General features: G+C 33.7%; 2 protein-coding genes across 2 annotated transcripts; both read left to right on the top strand.

The window, feature by feature from the left end:
- The first annotated feature begins 1,945 nt into the window (after positions 1-1,945).
- LOC107840200 (18.2 kDa class I heat shock protein) lies at positions 1,946-2,948 on the top strand. The gene has a single exon (XM_016683979.2). It carries the CDS (start codon positions 2,292-2,294, stop codon positions 2,769-2,771), a length of 480 nt encoding a protein of 159 aa, XP_016539465.1. The 5' UTR covers positions 1,946-2,291; the 3' UTR covers positions 2,772-2,948.
- Positions 2,949-7,115: 4,167 nt separating this feature from the next.
- Positions 7,116-8,140, top strand: LOC107840199 (17.8 kDa class I heat shock protein). Its single transcript, XM_016683978.2, has one exon. It carries the CDS (start codon positions 7,488-7,490, stop codon positions 7,965-7,967), a length of 480 nt encoding a protein of 159 aa, XP_016539464.1. The 5' UTR covers positions 7,116-7,487; the 3' UTR covers positions 7,968-8,140.
- The last annotated feature ends 17,717 nt before the right edge of the window (positions 8,141-25,857 follow it).

Below are 25,857 nucleotides of genomic sequence, written 5' to 3'. Positions count from 1 at the left end.
AAAATGGAAATGAATCAAATTTGTTTCACTTATATGAATAACTACAGCTTCCAGATATACAAATGTATCACTACAGCTTCTAGATATTCATTTGCTTCACTTATATGAATAACTAGTTATATGAATCAAATTGTGAAATAAATCAATAATTGTCATTAAAAAATTAAAAAATGCACCTCTGCTTGTCAGATCTTGCAGCTCTGCAATTGAACCTATGCTTGATTGAATAGTTACGCATTACCGAGACAAGTGTATCTTTGTTTATATACTTTTGCTTCACCTTAACAACACTATTATAGCAATCACTTATTAGTTCTTCACCACCCACATTAACAATTGCCAGAGATTCAACGTTACGAACTACACCAAGTGCAAGATCAGACGGCTCAACAAAATCATAACACTCAATCATCATATTATCTGTGTCAACACCATCACTGTCAATTACTATATCACTTGTTGTAATTCACAGCGGATACTTCCCGAATATAGATTCAGCTTTCAAAATCTGAAGAAAAAGTTTCACAGCCATATCATTATGAATCTCCAACACTGATGAATTGCCTTGAACAACGTATTTAACATTAATTCTTTTCAGAGATACGTCAATTTTCAATTGAGTTGCTATAGCGTCCATTAAATCGTGGTACGACGTTTTTTTATGAATTACAATCTCGTCAACCAGATAGTTATCGTATCTTGTTTCAAAAATCCATTCCCCAGAATGACGCAACAACACAGTGACGAGATCCATTGAAGAAATTCAGAAAAAAAAAATTGAATATTGAATTTTTTGTTCCAAAGTTTGAAAAAAATTGAGATTCTAATGTGGTTTGCTTCAATGTTGAACAATTAACAAAAGGAATTGCGTTTTCACCGCTTGTAGCAGTTTAGGCGAGATTTATGTTATTAAAATCTCAAAAAATCGGTGCTTCCTAAAATAATTACCTGATCTGCTACATATGTATCACTTTTAGATATGTATCACTGCTTAACATATGTATCATCAATTTAAAATTTTGGGATAAGATGTAATTAGCAAAATAAACAAGATTTTATGTAATATTGCTGAAATTATCAGGGATTTATGTGAGTTACTTTTAATTTTAATTGAATATAGGATAGGAAAAAACTTAGCCTATTCTTTTTTCTTTTTTGGTACCACAACAATAAATAAAAAAAATCTACAACACCAAAAATAATCATAACAGCAAAAAGATTCTATTTTTAAAAATATAAATATATAATTTTATCAAATTATTATAACAACATAATTCAACATCATCAGTGTTATCATAAAAAATATCAATTAATATAATTAGAAAAGGACCTGTTTATTGAAAACATTGAAATATCATTAATTTAGAGAAAGTGTCTAATGATTAAAATAAAATCAAAAGTAACCAAAGTGAAATTGGAAAATATATACTGAAGAAGTATAGGAAAACAAGAAGCTTCGGAAAAGAGAAGGTCGTCAACATTGGTTGTGGTGCAGCGGATGGAGCTACTTCACCCTTAATCAGAGGTCGAGAGTTTGATTTTGGACATAAAGAAAATTCTGTTGGAAGCGCTATCTCTCAAATGGAGCCCTACATAGTGCGAATTTGGAAAAACCTCAAATAAAATCCTACCCGACGCGAATTCAAAAAAGAAAAAGTAGAAAGAGCGAGATTCATTTAAAAAAATATATTTACTATAAAATAGTCTACCTATAATTGAGATATTATCCACAAATTAGAAACCCAGCGCAAATCCAAAAAAGAAAAGGTAGAAAGAGCGAGATTCATTTAAAAAAATATATTTACTATAAAATAGTCTACCTATAACTGAGATATTATCCAAAAATTTGAAAGTAAAAATATAAAATATTTAGTATCTTAATTATGATTAAAATTTATTTTAATTAATTAAATTATAATCGTTAATTTTAAGTAATGACATGTACTCTCTTAGAAAACTAACAAAAATCACTCATTCAAAAAGATTATCTAGAATATAGTAGAAGCCTCGCAATTTTCTTATTAAAAGTTAACCAAAGAACATCCCAGATTACCCTCGAATTGGATACGTTTTTCTGGAATATTATTGAATTCTCTGGAGAACATCTAACTTTTTTACACTCCCATCGCATAAATCTCTCCATTCATTGCCTATAAAGACCACGACACCACCTCTAATTCGTCTTCACCAAGTAATTTTCAAGCATATCAAACGCTACAATCAAGGAAATATTCGTTCAAGCTTTTTATTAAACGTTCTTCTGTTTCCTTCAAACAACAAAGCCCCAAAAAATGTCTCTGATTCCAAGCTTCTTCGGTGGTCGCAGGAGCAACATCTTCGACCCAGTCTCCCTCGACCTATGGGATCCGTTCGAGGGCTTCCCAATTTCAAGCACAATCGCTAACACCCCCTCCTCTGCTCGTGAAACCTCTGCTTTCGCAAATGCAAGAATCGATTGGAAGGAGACCCCACAAGCTCACATCTTCAAAGTAGACGTGCCGGGGATCAAGAAAGAGGAAGTGAAAGTCGAAGTTGAAGAAGGAAGGATATTACAGATAAGCGGTGAGAGGAGCAGAGAGCAGGAGGAGAAGAATGATCAGTGGCACCGTATGGAGAGGAGCAGTGGCAAGTTTTTGAGGAGATTTAGGCTGCCGGAGAATACGAAGATGGGGGAAATTAAAGCAGCTATGGAGAATGGAGTGCTCACTGTAACTGTTCCTAAAGAAGAGGAGAAGAGATCTGAGGTGAAGGCAATTGATATCTCTGGTTAAACAAGTCCATGCAGATCAACTGTTGTTTTAAAGTCCTTAGTAAGTTATGTTTGGTGTAATCTGAATTATGTGTCTGTGTAATTGTCTAAGTTGTGGGTCTTGGCTTTGGAGTTGTAAACAAGAAAATGTTGTGAGAGTTTGATTAATGAATAATTTCCTTTTAGCATTTATTTTAAATTGTTGTTTCTCTTTTTCCTTCCTTGCATTTGTATGTTTTTGACTAAAGTTGTTGCTCACTCTCCACATGTTTGTAGTTGTTCGATTGATCTTTGTTATGTTTGTGTGTTGAGCTTCATTTCATACTCTCTCTCTTCTATAAACAAAGATATATGTTTGTCTAATTTCATTCACTTACGAAGTATCAAGCTTCAATGAAATTATTGTGCGACTTTTATGATTTTGTAAGTTATAGTTGATATATTTACTAGTACGCTGGACTGTTCTTTTAATTTGATAGATATTTTATCTAGTAGTATGTCGAGAGAGAATATAATCTATTCTATGCTACAATTGCTGACTTTTAGCGTGCTTCTGATTTGCTGCCTTTGTCTACCTAGATGCCATGCCATCTTAAGCATCCATTGGAAGTTTGGAATGCTTGGTGCATTTGGTCTGCTGTCTTCTATCGGTCTATTTAGTGTAATTAGTATGTCAAATCTTTTGTAGCTTTGTATTGGGTGTGTAATCTGGCTTTAGCTTTCTAGTGTTGATATTTATTTAACATGATGTTATCTCTATAATTTATCTGGGGAGGTCAGTGAAAAGAAGGGAATGCTTTCTGCTGGTGCATCTCCACTGTTTGCGTTGCCAACTCTTTCTAATTGCATTATCCTACTTTTTCTTTTATTATGGGGTTAACACCTATCTATATATTGTTGGGTTGATAAGTTTGATTAGTCCTTACTTCCTTAAAATGATCTAAAGGGACGAATCTAAAGGGAAGCGTTGCAGGAGCACCTTCCTCTTTTTTTTTTTTTTTTTCTAAATTAGGCTCTAAATTGGCTGATAATATTTACTTGGGTGAAGGGTGCTTTGTTAATTTAGTTTTGTTGATTTTGTTGGGTTTAATTGGTGTGAATAAAAAATAAAGGGACACAATTCTTTTGTAAAAGAATGATTGTTCAGATAGTTGTCTGTTCAAAAAAAGATATTTTGAATGAACCTGTTCAAAAAAAGATATTTTGAATGAACCGACATATGATTTTTTAAAGGATACACATTGTTTGATGAATCATTGTCATTTTTTGGAAGGGGCATTTGATGATTATATAAATCTACATTTATCAACAGCTTTTGGTAGGAATTTTTTTTCTGAAATACAAACTTTTTGTCTTTAAAATATTTTTTGCGATCAATCAAATCGCTGAGTTTGACGAATTTAATTATCTGAGGTACCATTATAGTTGGAAGATTCTAAAACTTTGGGTACAGTGAATTGAAAGTCATTTTAAGGAAGATTCTAAAATTTTGGGTAAAATGAAAGGGAATTATTTTTTAAGGACGTTCTGTGAAGTTGGGGGATTTGGCTTTACATTTTTATTTCATCTAAATTTCTGAAAAAAATATATACTTCTTAAAAAGATTAACTCTATAATGTTATTGTTTTAAACTTGAATTAATATTAAAGTTACTGTGTTAAATTACATATTCTTGTGAAAGACAATAAGTTTATCTGAACTTCTTTGAAGGAGCCTTAACCTATAGGATTACTTTCCTGTTAAAGTTTTGATTTTGGTAATCGGATTTATATGTGTGACGGTTTTTGGATTGCAGAATTAGTAGCCAAGTGAGTTGTTGTGGGGCATATTTAGTACAACTTCTACTTGGCTGCAGCTCTGACATGGCCAAATGTAGTGAATCTATTCAGTATTATTTCTTTGTTTTTATGAAGTTTGTGGAATCATCAGCTCCTTCACTTTTCTTGCAGGTCTAATACTGCTTTCATATAGTCACGTTACTAGCTTGCCAAATGTCATTCATTCTCCGTTTTTCTCTATTGCAGTGTCTGTTTGTTTGAAGATATCCAAATCTCAAGACTCATGAAGGGTCCGTGTAAAATATACGAACATGCATAGATAAGATGAATACACATAGATTTAAGTGAAAATCTTTGATGAGAAAAATCATAGAGAGGAGGAGGAATTCATTATATCGAAGAGTGGGAGGAGTAAAAGTTCTTAATAACACACGAGAATCATTATATTAAAATCAACCCTTTAAGTCGCACTTCTATAATACACTACCATCATAGATTCCTTAAAAAATTTCAACCGTGAGTTGCACCGCGATCTTTTCAGAATCGAATTAACTAAATTTGGATCACAAAATCGGAGACCGCGAAATGAGGATGTGGGTCTAGGAAGGTAGATTTTGAGTCCAGGAGCTTCAGCTAGAAATGCTCAAGCCTCGAGAGCTATAACAAATACTACTCCTATTTGTTCGGTATTTGGTTGTAGTACCTTGTTGGACTTCTCATGGTGGACGGTTATTTTGTGTTCCTAACATAATTTCTATTTATTGTAAGTAAATAGTGGCATGTAGTGAGTGATGAGAAGAAACAATTTATTTTTACAATTTTTGTTTTATTTTTTGATAAAATATTTTATGATCGTAAAAAATTTAACGTTTATTTATTTACGAATTTCAAAAGCATTTTATTTTTCTACTCCATGCTTGATTAAATGTTGTCAAGTGAATTGAAATGATAAAATAGTAACAAAAAATTAATTCCCTTATTTACGTATTTTATGCTTCATTTATGTCTAATAAAAAATAAATTTTGATAATTCAGTTCTTAATTCGCAACTATGTATTTAATATTTTGTTTAAATTTAATCATTTAGATATTAGTAAGTCGTTTTTGACACAGATATTACCGTTGCAAAATACTTCATTCAATCATTTTTAATTTGTTACTCCTTCCATCCTATTTTATGTTTCGTTATTTTTTTTTTGGGTCTATATAAAAAAGAATGCATATTTTCTTATTTAATAATTATTTAAAGATACAATTTCACTTTTATCTTTATTGGTACAACTTATGAGGTTCCACTTAATTAAAGATACTAGTAGTACATTTTTTTTAATAGAAGACAATTTGATAAAAAAATCATAGTCTTTTTTTATTTTTTAGACTCCATCCTTAGTCAAATTATGACACGTAAAATAAAATGGAGGGAGTATTTTATATCTATTTTGTGTCAGTTATTAAATATTAGTATTTATTTTTTAATATTTAATTGAATTATAATAACTAATTAAAAGTAATATAAAAAACTATTATAAAAAATATTTATAAAAAAAATTAAATGAATCTTATTTAAGTCGACACGTTAATTTAAGATATTAAGAGTTAACTTTTATTTTGTGTATATTTTACTTTTTCTATGAAATTATATTAATTTTTTAATACTTAAATAATTTATAATAATTAATTAGGGGATGATATAGTAAAATCACGATTAAAGCAGCGAATTAGATATGTTTTAAATTATTATAATAATTAGTTACAAATGATATAAAAAAAATTAAATACTTGTGAAAAAAATTTAAGTGGATTCAATATAAGACGTCAATTTAATTTAAAACATCAAACATTAATTTATTATTTTATGTTTATTTTATATTTTATAAAATATTATTATTTTTTAATATATAGATGACTTATAATACTTAGTTAGGAGTGATATAATAAAATTACAATTGAAGAAACAAATATGTTATATATGTCTATTTTATTTTTTCATTAAATATTATTAATTTTGAATATATAAATAATTTATAATAATTAATTAAAAATAATATAATAAAAGTATGATTGAATTAAATGAAATAGACATATCGATTATGAGCTGCCAGATTGTTTTGGTGATTTTCAACTCAATCTAAGAGCTCCTATAATGGAAAAGTTTCAGAAATAGTAACTCTGTAACCTTAATTATAACTTTTATAGCAACAGTTTTATAATTACGAAAAATAGTAAATTGTATTTGTATTTAAGTAAAATGTTGCTATATAAATACATATACAAATATATATATATTACTCATAAATATATATGCACAATTGAAAAATACATATTGTTCTATTACTATGAAATAAGTAAAATATTGCTACTTTTGCTAGTTATAATTTTAAAAAAGTGTTGCTATTTATTGTAATTATAATCTTAAGGATACTAATTTCTGTAATTTTTCCTAAAATTAATCTCTTTATTTTAATTTGCTTACATATGTGATTTTGTTGAATTTAAGAATTGAATTGGCAATGTAATGAATAGAAGGATCCAAATTGACGAAACAAGTCCGAATATAGTAAGAGCGTCAAGTCATTATATATTTCTTTCGTTCCATTTTTAATTTAAGACGAATACAATCGACCTTATGACTTCACGAGCAAAAATGTGCAGTGACCCTTCAGAAAAAATATCTGGAATAGTGTAGAAGCTTCTTATTTCTCTTATCAAAAATCAACCGACGAACATCCTAGATTAGCCTCGAATTTGATAGCTTTGTGGGGAATATCGTCGAATACTCTGAGAACATCCTAGATTACACTCCAATTACATTAAGTTTCTTGGTTCATCATCGCCTATAAATATCACGACATCTTCTCTCATTGGTCATCAGCAAATTATTAAACGCTACAATCAAAGAAAAATTCAAGCTCTGTAATAGTTCATCTTTTGTCTTCTTCAAACGACAAAGTCCCCAAAAAATGTCTCTGATTCCAAGCTTCTTCGGTGGTCGCAGGAGCAACATCTTCGACCCATTCTCCCTCGACTTATGGGATCCGTTCGAAGGCTTCCCAATTTCAAGCACAATCGCCAACACCCCCTCCTCTGCTCGTGAAACCTCTGCTTTCGCAAATGCAAGAATCGATTGGAAAGAGACCCCACAAGCGCACATCTTCAAAGTAGACGTTCCGGGGATCAAGAGAGAGGAAGTGAAAGTCGAAGTTGAAGAAGGAAGGATACTACAGATAAGCGGTGAGAGGAGCAGAGAGCAAGAGGAGAAGAATGATCAGTGGCACCGTATGGAGAGGAGCAGTGGCAAGTTTTTGAGGAGATTTAGGCTGCCGGAGAATACGAAAACAGGGGAAATTAAGGCAGCTATGGAGGATGGAGTGCTCACTGTAACTGTTCCGAAAGAAGAGGAGAAGAAACCTGAGGTCAAGGCAATTGACATATCTGGTTAAACAAGTGCATGCAGATCAGCTGTTTTTGTTGAAAGTCCTTTGTCTATTGTGTTTGGTGTAATCTGAATTGTGTGTGTGTAATTATCTAAGTTGTGGGTCTTGGCTTTGTAGTTGTAAACAAGAAATTGTTGTATGAGCTTGATTAATGAATAATTTCCTTTACATTTATTTAAGATTTCTGGTTCTCTTTTCCTTCCCTTGAATTAGTATGTCTTGAGTTTTTCTGGCCCCTAATTTTCACTCTCCTTTAAAGCGAATCCCGGTGAAACCTTGTTGCAACATCCTTTCCATGTGGCATAAATTTTAACATTTGACTGAAGTAGTTGCTCACTCTTATCTGAAATGGCTATTGATGCAGTTTTTTCTTTTACATGTTTGTAGTTGTTCGATTGATCTTTAATGTTTTCGTGGGTTGAGCTTCATTTCGTCTCTTCTATGAACAAAGATGTAAATTTGTTATTTTCATTCGATATGCTTACTTTAACACCGGAAATTTTATCTAGTGGTATATATGTTGAGAAAGAATATACTGGTTCTAATCTATGTTCTTTGCCACAATTGCTGGCTTTTTGCATGCTTCTGATTTGCTACCTTTGTCTACCTAGATGCCATCTTAAGTATCTATTGGAAGTTTTGGAATGCTTAGCGCATTTGGACTGCTGTCTTCTACCGGTCTATGTAGTACTGTAATTAGTATGTCAAATCTTTTGTTGCATTGTGTTGGGTGTGTAATCTGGCTTTAGCTTTCTAGTGTTGATATCTAACATGATGCTCTCTATGGTTTATCCGAGAGGTTGGTGAAAAGAAGGGAATGCTTTCTGATAGCGTATCTCCACTCTTTGCGCTGCCGACTCTTTCTTTTACGGGCCTTTATAGGATCCTCAAAACAAGGAGGTCATAATTTGTGATGAGATTTTTGATGGAAAGAAGCGTGTTGAGTTCCTTGAGATAATTGATTTGATTAGTCCTCACTTTCTTAAATAATCTGAAGGGAAGCGTAGATCTAAAGGGAAGCATAGAAGAACACTATTTTTTTTGTAATTAGGCTCTAGATTGGGTGATGTTTTTTAACTAGGGAGAGCAGAGGCGGAATCAGGATTTCAATGAAGGAGATTCATATTCAAAAAAAAAAATAAAAAAATTAAGATTTTAACTAAGGGTTTTGAAAGAAAACTTAGTTAAAGGGAGTTTAACATTTACTATAATCATATAAAAATAAATTTTAATCACGTATAAATAATATATTTTTCTGAGGTTGGCTCCGCTCCTAAGGGAGAGTGCGGTTTTTTTCTTTATTTTATCAAAACTTCTAAAAAGGAATCTTAACCTATGAAGATTATTCTTTTATGGTCAAATCTACATAAAGGTTTTGGAAGTTTTGATTTTGGTATTCAAATCTACATAAAGGTTTTGGATGTAAGATTAGCAGCAAGTGGATTGTATATCTTAAACGCATTTCAGCTTTATATGCTTTATGCAATACGGGGCATATAATTTCAACTTGGCTTCAGCACTTACTGAACTCTGATATAATCAAATGTATTCGATCTTAGGGATTGTTTCCCGTGCTTATGTAATGACATTATCCAGTATTATTTCTCTGTCTTTTTTTCTTTTGAAGTTTATGAAATCATCCGCTTCATCACTTCACTTGCAGGACCATTACTGCTTTCATATAGTCACGTCACAAGCTTGCCAATTTCATTCTCCGTTTTTCTTTATTTGCAGTCTGTACGAAGAATGTGTTGATGAAACCAAATATCTAATCTTAGACTCATTAAGGGTCCGCGTAAAATATACGAACCAGTGGCGGATCTACCTTTTGCCGAGGGAATTCGGATCGGCAAAAAGTTATGCTATATATACATGATTAAAATTAAATTTTATGTATATATATTAGATGTTGACCATCTTTGGTTAATTCATTTGTTCACTTATGAACTCCTTAGTAAATATCTCGGTTTCACCACTGATACGAACATGCCACTACGCAAATTAATTACATACGCTAATGGCTGATTGACGGAGACAACGAAATGAGGATGTGGGTCTTGGAAGATAGATTTTGAGTCCAGGAGCTTCGGCTAGTAAAGCTAAGCCTCAAACTATAACAAATACCACTCCTTATCTTGTTAGTAATTGGTAGTAGTACCTTGGTAGACTTTCCAGGGTGGACGGTTAGTTTGTGTTCCTTATTTATTGTACGGAAAAAGAGTAAATATATATTGGAATTATAATAAATGATACGTATATATTCGTTAATGAAATTATATGTATATCTCTGACACTAACGGTAGGAACATATGTGTACACAAAGTATAATGTAGAGTATATACGTATTATTTATACGTATTATTTATCATAATTCTGGGATATATTTGTTTCTTTTTCGTTTAATTTTTTATTTAAAATAATTAATTCAAACTCCCTATTCAACTCAATAAACCCATTGAACCTTTGCAGACCAACTCGATCCAATTTCTATTTTTGTTTCAAATTCAATACTCTCTCTATTTTTCTTTTAAACTTGAAGCACAATCAAATTACAGTGATTGATCAATGCTATTAGTTGGTGTTTGCGGGTTGGAGGGAGTGGAGATTAGGTCGAAGGTGGTTGGAGCTAGCGGTGTGATGTGGTTCGCCAATGCATGTTTTTTTATTCGACATAGACGGTGGCTATATGGTGCTGACCGGTGGTGGATTGCATTTTTTCGATGAAATTTCGCTGAAAAATTGAGACATGAATTTATTGGATGTTGTTTTTAGGTGTTACAAGTTAATGATTTCTTTTTTAAAATTGATAGTAGTGCGTGTTACTGGCTTATGTGTATATATTGTTACAAGAGTGAGAAAAATGCATATGTTAGGTGTTCCTTTAATTTTAATTGAGACAAGATCGGATAGTGATTCTATTGAGTTGGATAGTAGGTTTCCGTTAATTATTGGGGTTACAAAAATTAAAACGAAAAGGAGATAAATATACCATTGAACTATGGTACATGATATGCATATGATCACCGTCATACTTTGGATACATATATGCCTTTGACATTAATCTGAGGAACATATACATACTATTTTATTAATGATAAGAATATATATGTACTCAAAATATAACAAATGACCTATACCTACTATAGTTATGAGGATATATTTATCCTTTTCTTCGTTTATGGTAAGTAGTAAATACTATTTTTTGTTTTGGTGATTTTCAACCTAGGAGCTCCTCAATTATTATCAGAGGCGGATCCAGAATTATAAACTTGTGGGTTCACAAGGGCTCCTTTCCTGTCACTAAGTTATCCCTTGGTTTAGTTATGGGTTCCCACCTATTAATATTTATAACTTTTGATTTTTTTATGTAATTTTAAGTCTTACGGTAGCGGGTGTGGGTTCCCGGGAACCCACACCTTCTACTCTACATCCGCCATTGATTATTATTATTACTACTATATTAGGAAAGGCTATGTTTCAACATGCCTGTTTAAGCACTAAGGGCATTTTCGTCTTCACCTCTACTTTCCTTATGTGTCATTCAACCTGCACTAAATTTACCACGTTTATCCATACCATCCATCCTTTCACCGATCTGATCTCCATCTGTTCATTTGGTTGCTCTCCTTTTTCTTTGTTTTTTGCTCAAACAATTTTGCTGGATCTTCCTATCATTTAATCAATTGTTTGCTCAAACCTGCTACTAGGATTGCTTGGTTTTAGGCTTCTAGCGTCCGGTCAGTTTAATTTTGCATGTTTTTGATTCTTTTTCATATTTCAAATTCTTGGTCTGCTTTCTTTCTGAGTTTTCTCATTGTTTGTTAATTTCATCCTTCAACTATTTTAATTAGAAGGAAGAATATTTGAATATAGCGTTAGAATGCATAATAAAGTTCTTTTGTTTTAAGACTCTTCCCCTCTTTTCAATTTTTCTATTCCAGTACAATTCAGGCAAATTGCTATTATTGTTTTGCCATGTCTCTTTTCCTTTGTTCATTAACTTTTAGATCAACCATTGTTGAGATTTTTTTTCCGACCTCATTGTACTGATTAAATTTTTGAATTTCTTTTTTACATGCAGTGCAAAATTCAGGATTTTGAACTATTTTACAGTATTGAAATTGTTGATATGTCTCTCTTAATTTTGCTAATTGAAAACAGGAGTGAAGAGCCAATGGTGAGCATTGAGTACCCTCTCCTCTCTTTATCTAGCCCTTTGGCTCTCTTTCTTCGACACCCAAGCAAGTTGTCTCATGTTCAACAGAAAAGTATACATACTGAAGTTTCCTTGCCTATATGTCTATTGAAATGGTCAATTGCGACTCAGGGGGTAGCGATCGATCGTTCATTAAAAACACAGCACTCTGCTAAGTGGTAACACAATGCATAGAGTCTGGCACTGAATCTAATCTTATGATTAAAGTAAAAGTCAATCGATACTTGTTGCCAGTATTAAGAAATAGATCTTACTCATGGTTGGATATTTGGAGAGTGAATAAGTTGATATGGGAAGCCCACTTATCGATAAATATTAGATGAGGTGGACCTTCTCTTGATACTTCTTCAATCTAAAAAAAGATGGTGGTGTGCGAGTCGGCTGGGAAAACACTAACTTAACACATCTTTTTTTTTTTTATCTTTTTCATATAAATGTCTTGGTCGAGTTGGTTGGCATTATTCGAAAAAGAAATAGTAGATCTTAAAGTTATCTTAACTCCAAAAGTTAGCTCAGAAGGTTAAGGTTATCCAAGGCCATAAGATGAGGTCACCTATCCGTTTTTTCATTCAATGAAAAACTCTTCAACAACATGCAGTCACACTAAGATGGTGAGATTTCATTTGTTTCTGTTGGGTTTAATTGGTGTGAATGGAAAATGGAGGGACACAACCTTTGAGCAAAAAATATATTATGTATGGAAAAGGTGTGATTATTCAGATAGTTGTGTCTGTTCAGAAAAAGACATAATGTTTTGAATGAATAGATATGACTCTTCCAAAGGATACACCTTTTAAGTGAATCATTGCCACCTTTCAGAAGAGGCATCTGATGGCTATATAAACCTGCTTTCATCTACAGGTTTAGAAATGAATGAAAAATTTTCTTGAATAAAAACTCTTCTTGTCTTCAAAACATTCATTGTGATCAATCAAATCGTTGAGTGAGTTCGACAAATCCAATTATTTGAGGTACCACTATAGTTGGATTGAAAGTCATTTTATCCTGGGATGAAGATTCCAAAACCTCGCGTACAATGAGGGAAATTATTTCTTAAGGACACTCCGTGAAGTCGGGGGACTTGGCTTTATATTTCTGTTTCATCTTAATTTCTGAAAAAATAAAACACACTTCTTCGAAAGATCACTTTGATCTTGTGTTTTTGTACTTCATAGTGTTCTTGTTTTAAACTTGAACTAGTGTTGAAGTTGTTGTGCCTAAATACAAATTCCCGTACTTGAAAACACCATAAAATAACAATCTTAAGAAATAATTTTTTGCAGAATCTGTATTGCTTGTTTTTAGAGATTAAAGCTTTAAGCTTTGTACTCCATTTGAACTTAACTAGTAATTCGAAGACAGAAAATCTTCATCACAAGTTAAAGATCATTCGGTTGACGATTGGAAGTCATAAAAACTTCATCATTAACTAGAAACAAGAAGAAAAGTTTAAAGTTGCTTAACTTTATAAATAGTATTATGAAAATACTAAATTTTATTGTCTTGTGGTGACAATAAAATGACTAACGAAAGTCAAATGCAAGATGCGGCTACGACTGTGGGGGTAACTAGCATTGCTTCAACAAGTCAAGCAAATGCTCTGCAGCCAATGGCACCTGCGGAGAAGTCCAGAAAATTTTTGGGCATTGACTTTAAGCGATGGCAGCAAAAGATGTTCTTTTACCTCACCAATCTATGCCTTTAAAGGTTCACTACTAAGGATGCTCCTGAGGTGCCCGAGGAAACCTCAGACAAAGAGCATTTCATGATTGTAGAATCTTGGAAACACTCAGACTTCCATTGCAGGAATTATATATTGAGTGGTCTCCAAGACGACCTCTATAATATTTATAGTGGAACTAAGACATTAAACGAATTGTGGGGGTCACTAGAATGAAAATATAAGACAGAGGATGCGGGAATTAAGAAATTCTTTGTTGTAAGGTTGTTAGGCTTTAAAATGATAGATAGCAAATTGGTTGTCTCTCAAGTGCAGGAATTGCAAGTAATCATTCACGATCTCCTAGCAGAAGGTATATCTTTGAAAAATACCTTAGTTAAACAAATTGAAAATGTTCTTAGTACTCACATAAACTGTTTTGTAGGTTTGATTGTGAATGATGCATTTCAAGTAGCAACGATCATTAAGAAGCTACCACCTATATGGAAAGACTTCAAAAACTACTTAAAGCACAAACGCAAGAATATGGATATCGAAGATCATATTGTCCGACTACGTATTGAAGAGGATAACAAGGCTGCCGAGAGAAGGTCAAAAGAGAATTCTACAATTAATGGGGCACATATTGTAGAAGATGACCAAAACAATTCTAAGAAAAGGAAGAAAGTTGAACAAGGAAGCCATCAACCCAAGAAGAAATTCAAGAGAAAGTGTTTCAACTGTGGCAAGATTGGCCATAAGTCCACAAATTATCGTGCCCCTAAGAAAGGCAAGAAAAAGGACCAAGCAAATATGATTGATTCCAACAAAGAATGTGATAATCTGTGTGCTATGCTTTCAGAATGCAACTTGGTGGGGAATCCTCCCAAGTGGTGGATGGATTTTGGTACCACCCGCCATGTTTGTGCCAACAAAGAGTTATTTTCGTCATTTGCTCTGGCTCAAGTGGAAGAAATAATCTACCTGGCTAACTCCACTACGGCTAAGGTAGAAGGAACAGGAAAAGTGGGCTTGAAAATGACTTCAGAAAAGGTGTTGACAATTAACAATGTTTTGTACATTTTGAAATTACATAGGAACTTAATTTTTGTTTCACTTCTAGAAAAGAACGGATTCAAATGTGTAATCGTTTCAGAAAAAACTGTAATTAGAAAAGGAGAAGTGTATGTAGGAAAAGACTATCTCACCGAGGGCCTTTATAAGATGAATGTAATGAATGTTGAAATAAATAAAAGTTCAAATTCTTCTTACTTGCTTGAGTCTTATAATTTATGGTATGAACGTCTAGGTCATGTTAATTAAAAAATGTTACAAAAGTTGATTAACTCAGAAGTTTTGCGAAACTTTGAGTGCAATAAATCAAAGTGTCAAACGTGTGTGGAATCAAAGTATGCAAAGCATCCTTATAAGTCCGTTGAAAGGAATTTCAATCCTTTAGACTTAGTACACACTGACATTTGTGATATGAAGTCACACCATCATGTGGTGAGAAAAAGTATTTCATAACTTTTATTGACAATTGCACTAGATATTGTTATGTCTATTTGCTAAATAGTAAGTATGAAGCAATATATGCATTTAGGCAATACAAAACTGAAGTAGAAAATCAGTTAGAGAAAAAGATAAAAATGATAAGAAGTGATAGGGGCGGAGAATATGTATCTCCCTTCGCCAAAATATGTGTAGAGAATGGAATTTTCCATCAAACTAAGGCCCTGTATTCACCTCAATCTAACAAAATTGCGGAAAAAATCAAACTTTAAAAGAAATGATGAATGTCTTGCTTATATGTTTTGGTTTACCACAAAACTTGTGGGGGAAGGCTATCCTTACAGCCATATACTCAATAGAGTTCTTCATAGCAAGACACAATCAATTCCTTATGAAAATGGAAAGGAAGAAAACTCAACTTGAAATATTTCAACGTGTAGAGGTGTCTAGAAAAGGTTAAAGCTCCTATGCCTAAGAGGGTTAAGATAGGACCTAAGACTATGGACTGCGTATTCATAGGATATGCTAAAAGCAGTAAAGCATGTCGGTTTTTGGTTCATAAATTCAAACATCAGGATATAAATGAAAATACAGTAATTGAATAAGATAATGTTGAATTCTTTGAAAACATTTACCCGTATAAAACTAGACATGAACAGTCTTGTGGAGGGTCTAAACGACCTCGATATGAACCAAGTGAGAATATACATAATGAAGAGAATCCAAGACGTAGTACACATCAAAGAACTTCTACTACATTTGGATCAGATTTTGTAATATTTTTCTTAAAAAATAAGTCTCAAACATTTAAAGAAGTGATGTCGTCGTCAAACTCATCCTTTTAGAAAAAGATAGTCACTAGTGAGATTGATTCAATCTTAAGCAAACATATGTGGGAATTGGTTGATCTTCCTTCAGAAAATAAACCTTTAGGTTCTAATGGATCTTTAAAAGGAAAATAAAAGCGGATGGTACTATTGACAAATTCAAGGCAAGACTTGTAGTAAAAGGCTTCAAGAAAAAAGAAGGTCTTGATTACTTTGATACATACTCGACAGTAACAAGGATAACATCGATTCGAATGTTAATTGCCTTGGCAACAGTATATGGTCTTGAAATCCATCAAATGGATGTGAAAACGTATTTCTAAATGGAGAATTGGAGGAACAAATTTACATGAAACAACCTGAGGGTTTTGTGGTTCCAGGAAAGGAGAATAAGGTTTGTAAACTTATTAATTCATTGTATGGACTAAAGCAAGCACCTAAACAATGACATGCGAAGTTTGACTAAACCATGTTGGCAAACGGGTTCAAAATAAGTGAATGTGATAAATGTGTTTATATTAAAGAAACTCCAAATCATCAAGTCATTGTGTGTTTATATGTAGATGATATGTTGATTATCAGTAGAGACATTTCTGACATAAATGCAACGAAACGAATGCTCTAGAGCAAGTTCGATATGAAAGACCTTGGAGTTACGGATGTGATCTTAGGTATAAGAATCCATAGAACTCCACAAGGGTTGGCATTGTCACAGTCTCATTATATCTAAAAGGTACTTGACAAATTCAAGTATATGGAATTCGGTACTGCCAAGACTCCATTGGATGTGAGCTTTGCACTTCGAAAGAATAAAGGTAAAAGTGACTCACAATTGGAGTATACAAGAATATTGGGATGTTCAATGTATACTATGAACTGTACATAACCAGATATAGCATGCGTTATTAGTAAATTGAGTCGGTAAATGAGTAATCCCAACAAAACTCGTTGGGTGGCAATGAAAAGAGTTTTGGGGTATCTTAAATACACTCAAGACTATGCCTTGCATTATAATAAATATCCCGCGGTACTCAAAGGATATAGTGATGCAAATTGAATCACCGGATCGAACGAAGTAAAATCCACAAGTGGATATGTATTTACTATCGGTGGAGGAGCGGTCTCTTGGAACTCATCCAAACAGACTTGTATTACTCGCTCTACATAGAATCTGAATTTATCGCATTGGATAAAACCGTTGAAGAAGCAGAATGGCTCCAGAATTTCTTGGAAGATATTTGTTATTTTCCCAAACCAGTGACACTAGTATGTATACACTATGATAGCCAAGCGGCAATAGGTAGGGCAGGAATCATAATGTACAACGGTAAATCTTGTCACATACGACGGAGACATAATACCGTTAGGGAACTTCTCTCTAGTAGAATTATCACTGTTGACTATGTAAAGTCAAAGGATAATGTGTCGGATCCACTTACAAAAGACCCATCTAGAGAAGGAGTGGAAAGCACATCCAAAGGAATGGGTTTAAGTCCTAGGACAAGTCAGCATGGCGGTGACTCTACCTAGTAAACTGGAGATTCCAAGAGCTAAGTTCAATGAGATCAAACAAAGTTGTGTCAGACAGGTTCAACATTGTCAATTATCCAATCCATTCTCATGATGTAGATAATGTTTAGTAAATAAGGATAAGACTTAAAGTGAAAATTCTTTTAATGATTATCTAAATTTGGAATATTTGTTCAAATAGTTTAATCTATAGGATTGAACGTTTAGAAATCACCTATGTGAGGGCAAAGTGGTAGCCGCTTCAAGGAGAATGTTAGTAAAGGTCTATTCTCTAAGATCTCATGAAAGCAAGACGTGTTCATGGCTGAAAAAAACAAAACCATGAGAACCATAAATGGTAAAAGGCTGTGTGACATGTGTTGTCTAGGTGTACATTAAAGCTCGACGGCTCAAAGATATCAAATCTACCTATTGACCGAGTGCATCCGATGCATGTTCACTACGAAAAGTTCAAAGGAAAACCCACTTATCCAGACGCAATCAATCTTTGTTCGATGATCACATACTTTTTTGTAAAGTTTTACAAAGAATAGTCATTCCCCATTCATATGGGGGATTGTTTGGTTTAATTGGTGTGAATGGAAAATAGAGGGACACAACCTTTGAGCAAAAGATATCTTATTTTGAAAAAGGTGTGACTGTTCAGATAATTGTGTCTGTTCAGAAAAAGATACAATGTTTCAAATGAACAAACATGACTCTTCCAAAGGATACACCTTTTAAGTAAACCATTGTTATCTTTCAGAAAAGGTATTTGTTGGTTGTATAAACCTGCTTTCATCTACAGGTTTAGAAATGAATGAAAAATTTTATGGAATAAAAACTCTTCTTGTATTCAAAACATTCTTTGTGATCAATCAAATCGTTGGGTGAGTTCGACAAATTCAATTATTTGAGGTACCACTATAGTTGGATTGAAAGTCATTTTATCCTTGGAGGAAGATTCCAAAACCTCGGATACAGTGAGGAAAATTATTTCTTAAGGACACTCCATGAAGTCGGGGGACTTGGCTTTATATTTCTATTTCATCTTAATTTCTGAAAAACTAAAACACACTTCTTAGAAAGATCACTTCGATCTTGTGTTGAGGGTGTTTTTGTACTTTATAGGGTTCTTGTTTTAAATTTGAACTAGTGTTGAAGTTGTGCCTAAATACAGATTCTTGTACCCGAAAACACCATAAAATAACAATTTCAAACTCAGAGTAAAAGAAGAATGAGTAAATAGCTCATGAAAAAAGAAGCAAAATCAAGCCAATGGGATTTTCAATGAAAAAGAAGCAAAATCAGGCCAATGGGATTTTCAATGCTTGTTGCTGTCACGATAATTGTTTACATTCAAGATAATATTGGATGGAGCATTGGATTTGTTGTACCAATAATTGCTATGCTTATTTCAATTGTTGTGTTCATATTTGGATACCCTTTGTATAGAAATTTGGATCCTGCTGGTAGCCCTTTTACTAGGTTATTGCAAGTTTGTGTTGCTGCTTACAAGAAGAGAAAATTGGATATGGTAAATGATCCTAAACTTTTCTACCAAAATGAAGAACTTGATGCTGATATTTCTACTGCTGGCAAGCTTGTCCAAACCAAGCAAATGAAGTAAGTCATTTTATTCTCCGAGCTTAAGTTTTGTGCACTGACTACGTATGCTTTTTTTAGACCATTAGATACTATTGAATTACAACTTATGTTGCTTGGAATCTTTAAAAACATCAAAATGTGCTTTTTAAATCCTCCAAAAATAATGTATTTTGGAGGATCCGACGCGGGTGTGACTACCTTTTTGAAGTGTCTGAACACCATAATTCGCAATAATTGGTAACTCTTCGTATCAAGTCTAATATGATAACCTAAATATTACGGTGATGAAACCTACTACAATCGATTGAATTGCATCAGTGTAAAAAGTATTTCGTTAGCTTATATGACCTTTTCTTTAATTAACTCATATGCATTAATAGTATTACACACCTAAAAGATAGCAATATGTAACTTCACATAGTAAATGGAAGTAGTGACCTGTAAAATAAAGTAGGTAATTTGTTATAACAGGTTAAATTACGTCTAATAGTATAAACAACTTTTACACGATAGTATAAGTTAATTCCTTTTTTGATGTCTAGCAAATGCATCAGATGATAATTTGCACCTTTCCTTCGCGCCATTCATATCTACAGGGTGGTGCGTACTTCGACTGCCTTGTATCAGGTAAAGAGAAGGGAGTGGTAGGCATTGTTATTTTGTATGTATTTGGGTACAAGAATCTATATATAAGCAACAGAAACTTCAAAGAAAGTTCAAGTTCAAGACAAGAACTTATGAAGTTTCTTAACACCTTCAACACTAGATTATGAACAATCTATCTTAGAAGTGTTTTAATATTCAGAAAAAGATGAAACAAAAATTTATACCAAGTCCTCCGACTTCACGAAGTGTTCTTAAGGAATAATTCCCCTCACTGTACCCGAGGTTATGGAATCTTTCTCCCAGGATAAAATGGCCTTCAATCCGAACAATAGCGGTACCTCAAATTGATGGACTCTACGAAATCACTCAACAGTTTGATTGATCACACAGAAAAATTTTCTGCGTTTCTGTCATTTTTTCTTTGGTATATTCGGATCAGATTTTGATAAAATAAATTTTGTCCAAAAAGATTAGATAGATCTCATTGATCGATCATTTGACAAATCCAAAGTCGAAGCCGAAGTCGAGCCGAGCGAGCGACGACGACAGCTCGAGGCACCACCTTGTTCTTGCCTCACTATCCATGTGGAGTAAGTATTCATTATTAAAAACACTCCAAAGTTCTCTTCTCCCACCAATGTGAGAGATTTAGTGAACTTTTCAATTTGGGAGTACACTTTGTAAATTAGTGTCTCCTTCCCTCCACCATTTTTCTCTCCATTTTCATCCAAATCCAAATCCAAATCCGACGCCAAAGTTGAGGCCGAAGCTGAAGCCGAGCCGAGCGAGCGACGTCGACGACGGCGCGAGGCACCACCTTTTTCTTGCCTCACTATCCATGTGGAGTAAGTATTCATTATTAAAAACACTCCAAAGTTTTCTTCTCCCACCAATATGGCAGATTTAGTGAACTTTCCAATTTGGGAGTACACTTTCTAAATTAGTGTCTCCTTCCCTCCATCATTTTTCTCTCCATTTTCCATTCACACTTCTTTCATACATATTGAACCCAACAATTCCCCACATGAATGAGGAATGGCTATTTTTCATAAAATTTTTACGGACAAGTATGTGATCATCAAGTAAAGACTGATTGCATCTGCATAAGTTGGTTTTTCTTTGACCTTTCCGTAGTGAACATGCATCGGATGCACTCGGTCAATTAGCAAATTTGATATCTTTGAACCATCGAGCTTTAATGTACACCTAGACAACACGTGTCACATAACCAGCCTTTTACCGTTTATGGTTCTCACAGTTTTATTTTTTTCAGCCATGAACACGTCCCAGTTTCATGAGAGCTTAGAGAATGGGCCTTTACTAACATTCTCTTTGAAGCAGCTTCCACTTCGTCCTTACTTAGGTGATTTCTAAATGTTCAATCCTATAGATTAAACTATTTGGTCAAATCTGCCAAATTTAGATAATCATTAAAAGACTTTTAACCTTAAGTCTTATCCTTGTTTACTAAACATTGTCTACATCATGAGAATGGGTTGGGTAATTGACAATGTTGAACCTGTCAGACACAACTTTGTTTGATCTCCTTTAACCTAGCTCTTGGGATCTCCAGTCTGCTAGGTAGAGTTACCGCCATGCTGACTTGTCCTAGGCTTTAAACCCATTCCCTTGGATGTCCTTTCCACTCCTTCTCTAGATAGACCTTTCGTAAGTCAATCCAAAACATTATCCTTTGACTTTACGTAGTCAATAATGATAATTCCACTAGAGAGAAGTTCTCTAACGGTATTATGTCTCCCTCGTATTTGACGAGATTTATCGTTATACATCATACTCCCTACACTACCTATTGTCGCTTGGCTATCACAGTGTATACATACTGGTGCCACTGATTTGGGCTAATACGGAATGTCTTCCAAGAAATTTCGAAGCCATTTTGCTTCTTCACCGGCTTTATCCAATGTGATAAATTCAGATTCCATTGTAGAACGAGCAATACAAGTCTGTTTGGATGATTTCCAAGAGACTACTCCTCCTCCGATAGTAAATAAATATCCACTTATGGATTTTACTTCATCCGATCCAGTGATCCAATTTCCATCACTATATTCTTCAAGTACCGCAGGATATTTATTATAATGCAAGGCATAATCTTGAGTGTATTTAAGATACCCCAACACTCTTTTCATTTCCATCCAATGAGTTTTGTTGGGATTACTTGTGTACCGACTCAATTTACTAATAGCGCATGCTATGTTTGATCGTGTACAATTCATTGTATACAATAAACATCCCAATACTCTTGCGTACTCCAATTGTGAGTCACTTTCACCTTCATTCTTTCGAAGTACAAAGCTCACATCCAATGGAGTCTTGGCAATACCGAATTCCATATACTTGAACTTGTCAAGTATATTTTTGATATAATAAGACTGTGACAATGCCAACCCTTATGGAGTTCGATGGATTCTTATACCTAAGATCACATCTGCAACTCCAAGTTCTTTCATATCAAACTTGCTCTCGAGCATTCATTTAACTGCATTTATGTCAGAAATGTCTCTGCTGATGATCAACATATCATCCACATATAAACATACAATGACTTGGTGATTTGGAGTGTCTTTAATATAAACACATTTATCACATTCATTTATTTTAAATCTGTTTGCCAACATGGTTTGGTCAAACTTCGCATGCCATTATTTTGGTGCTTGCTTTAGTCCATACAATGACTTAATAAGTTTACACACCTTGTTTTCCTTTCCTGGAACCATAAAATCCTCAGGTTGTTCCATGTAAATTTCTTCCTCCAATTCTCCATTTAGGCAAGCGATTTTCACATCCATTTGATGAATTTCAAGATCAAATACCGCAGCTAAGGCAATTAACATTCGAATTGATTTTATCCTTGTTTCTGGCAAGTATATATCAAAGTAATCAAGACCTTCTTTTTGTTTGAAGCCTTTTACTACAAGTTTTGCCTTGTATTTGTCAATAGTACCATCCGCTTTCATCTTCCTTTTGAAGATCTATTTAGAACCTAAATATTTATTTTCGGGAGGAAAATCAACCAATTTTCAAGTATGATTGCTTAAGATTGAATTAATCTTACTATTGACTGCCTCTTTCCAAAAGGATGAGTCTGATGTCGACACCGCTTATTTAAATGTTTGAGGCTCATTTTCTAAGAGAAAAGTTACAAAATCTGATCCAAACGTAGTAGAAGTTCTTCGACGTGTACTACATCTTGGATTCTCTTCATTATGCATATTCTCACTTGGTTCATCTCGAGGTTATTTAGACCCTCCACTAGAATGTTCATGTCTAGTTTTATACAGGTAAATATTTTCAAAGAATTCAACATTATCTGATTCAATTACCGTATTTTTATTTATATCCGGATGTTCGGATTTATGAACCAAAAATCGACATGCTTTACTGCTTTTAGCATATCCTATGAGCACACAGTCCACAGTTTAGGTTCTATCTTAACCCTCTTAGGCATAGAAACTTGGACCTTTGCTAGACAACCCCACACTTTGAAATATTTCAAGTTGGGTTTCCTTCCTTTCCATTTTTCATAAGAAATTGACTGTGTCTTACTATGGGGAACTGTATTGAGTATACGATTGACTGTAAGGATAGTCTCCTCCCACAAGTTTTACGGTAAACCAAAACTTATAAGCAAGGCATTCATCATTTCCTTCAAAATTTGTTTCTTCCTTTCCGCAATTCCATTAGATTGAGGTGAATACGGGGCCGTAGTTTGATGGACAATTCCATTCTCTACACATATTTCGGCGAAAGGAGATTTATATTCTCTGCCCCTATCACTTCTTATTATTTTTATCTTTTTATCTAACTGATTTTCAACTTCAATTTTGTATTTCCTAAACGTACCCATTTCTTCATCCTTACTATTTAGCAAATAGACATAACAATATCTAGTGCAATTGTCAAAAAAAGTTATGAAATACTTTTTTCCACCACGTGATGGTGTTGACTTCATATCTCAAATGTCAGTGTGTACTAAGTCTAAGGGATTGAAATTCCTTTCAACAGACTTATAAGGATGTTTTGCATACTTTGATTCCACACATGTTGACACTTTGATTTATTGCACTCAAAGTTCGGCAGAACTTCTAAGTTAATCAGTTTTTGTAGCGTTTTATAATTAACATTGCCTAAATGTTCATGCCATAAATCATAAGACTCAAGAAAATAAGAAGAATTTGAACTTTTATTTATTTCAACATTCATTACATTCATCTTATAAAGGCCCTCGGTGAGATAGCATTTTCCTACATACATTTCTCCTTTGCTAATTATAATTTTACTAGAAACGGTTACACATTTGAATCCGTTCTTGTCTAGAAGTGAAACAGAAATTAAATTTCTACGTAACTCTGAAACATACAAGACATTGTTAAGTGTCAAAACTTTTCCTGAAGTCATTTTCAAGCACATTTTTCCTGTTCCTTCTACCTTAGCAGTAGCGAAGTTAGCCATGTAGATTATTTCTTCTACTTGAGCCAGAACAAATGACGAAAACAACTCTTTGTTGCACATACATGGCGGGTGGCACCAGAATCCATCCATCATTCGCGAGGATTTCCCACCAAGTTGTATTCTGAAAACATAGCACACAGATCATCGCATTCTTTGTTGGATTCAATCATATTTGCTTGATCCTTTTTCTTGCCTTTCTTTGGGGTTCGACAATCCGTGGACTTATGGCCAATCTTGCCACAATTGAAGCATTTTTCCTTGAATTTCTTCTTCGGTTGATTGCTTCCTTGTTCAACTTTCTTCCTTTTCTCAGAATTATTTTGGTCATCTTCCATAATATGTGCTCCATTAATTGCAGAATTCCCTTTTGACCTTCTCTCGGTAGCTTTATTATCCTCTTCAATACGCAGTCGGTTAATAAGATCTTCAACAGTCATCTCCTTGCTTTTATGCTTCAAGCAGTTTTTGAAGTCTTCCACATTGGTGGTAGCTTCTCAATTATCGATCCTACTTGGAAAGCATCATTCACAATCAAACCTTCCACTAGAAGATCATGGATGATTACTTGCAATTCCTACACTTGAGAGACAACCGATTTGCTCTCTATCATTTTAAAGTCCAAGAACCTTGCAACAAAGAATTTCTTAATTTCCGCATCCTATGTCTTGTATTTTCGATCTAGTGCCCCCCACAATTTCTTCGGTGTCTTAGTTCCACTGTAAACATTGTAGAGGTCGTCTTGGAGACCACTTAATATATAATTCCTACAAAGAAAGTCTGAGTATTTTCAAGCTTCTACAATCATGAAATGCTCTTTGTCCGAGGTTCCCTCGAGCACCTCAGGAGCATCTTCACTAGTGAACCTTTAAAGGCATAGAGTGGTGAGGTAAAAGAACATTTTTTGCTGTCATCGCTTAAAGTCAACGCCCGTAAATTTTCCAGGCTTCTCCGCAGGTGCCATTGGTTGCGGAGCATTTGCTCGACTTGTTGAAGCAATGCTAGTTGCCCCCACAGTCGTAGCCGCATCTTGCATTTGGCTTTCATTAGTTATTTTTCCTGTCACCACAAGACAATAATATTTAGTATTTTCAGAATACTACTTATAAAGTTAAGCAACTTAAACTCTTCTTCTTGTTTCTAGTTAACAATGAAGTTTTAATGACTTCCAATTGTCAACCGAGTGAATTTTAAACTTGTGATAAAGATTTTATGTCTTCTAATCACTAGTTAAATTCAAACGGAGTAGAAAGTTTAAAGATTTAATCTTCAAAAACAAGTAATACAGATTCTGAATTATTCCTTAAGATTGTTATTTTGTATGTATTCGGGTACAAGAATCTATATATAAGCAACAGAAACTTCAAGGAAAGTTCAAGTTCAAGACAAGAACTTATGAAGTTTCTTCACACCTTCAACACTAGATTATGAATAATCTATCTTAGAAGTGTGTTAATATTCAGAAAAAGATGAAACAGAAATTTAGAT

Source organism: Capsicum annuum, chromosome 8, assembly GCF_002878395.1.
Source record: "Capsicum annuum cultivar UCD-10X-F1 chromosome 8, UCD10Xv1.1, whole genome shotgun sequence".
NCBI classification, from domain to species: Eukaryota; Viridiplantae; Streptophyta; class Magnoliopsida; order Solanales; family Solanaceae; genus Capsicum; species Capsicum annuum.
The sequence above is the reverse complement of the archived record's forward strand: the minus strand, read 5'-3'. Positions and strand labels throughout refer to the sequence as shown.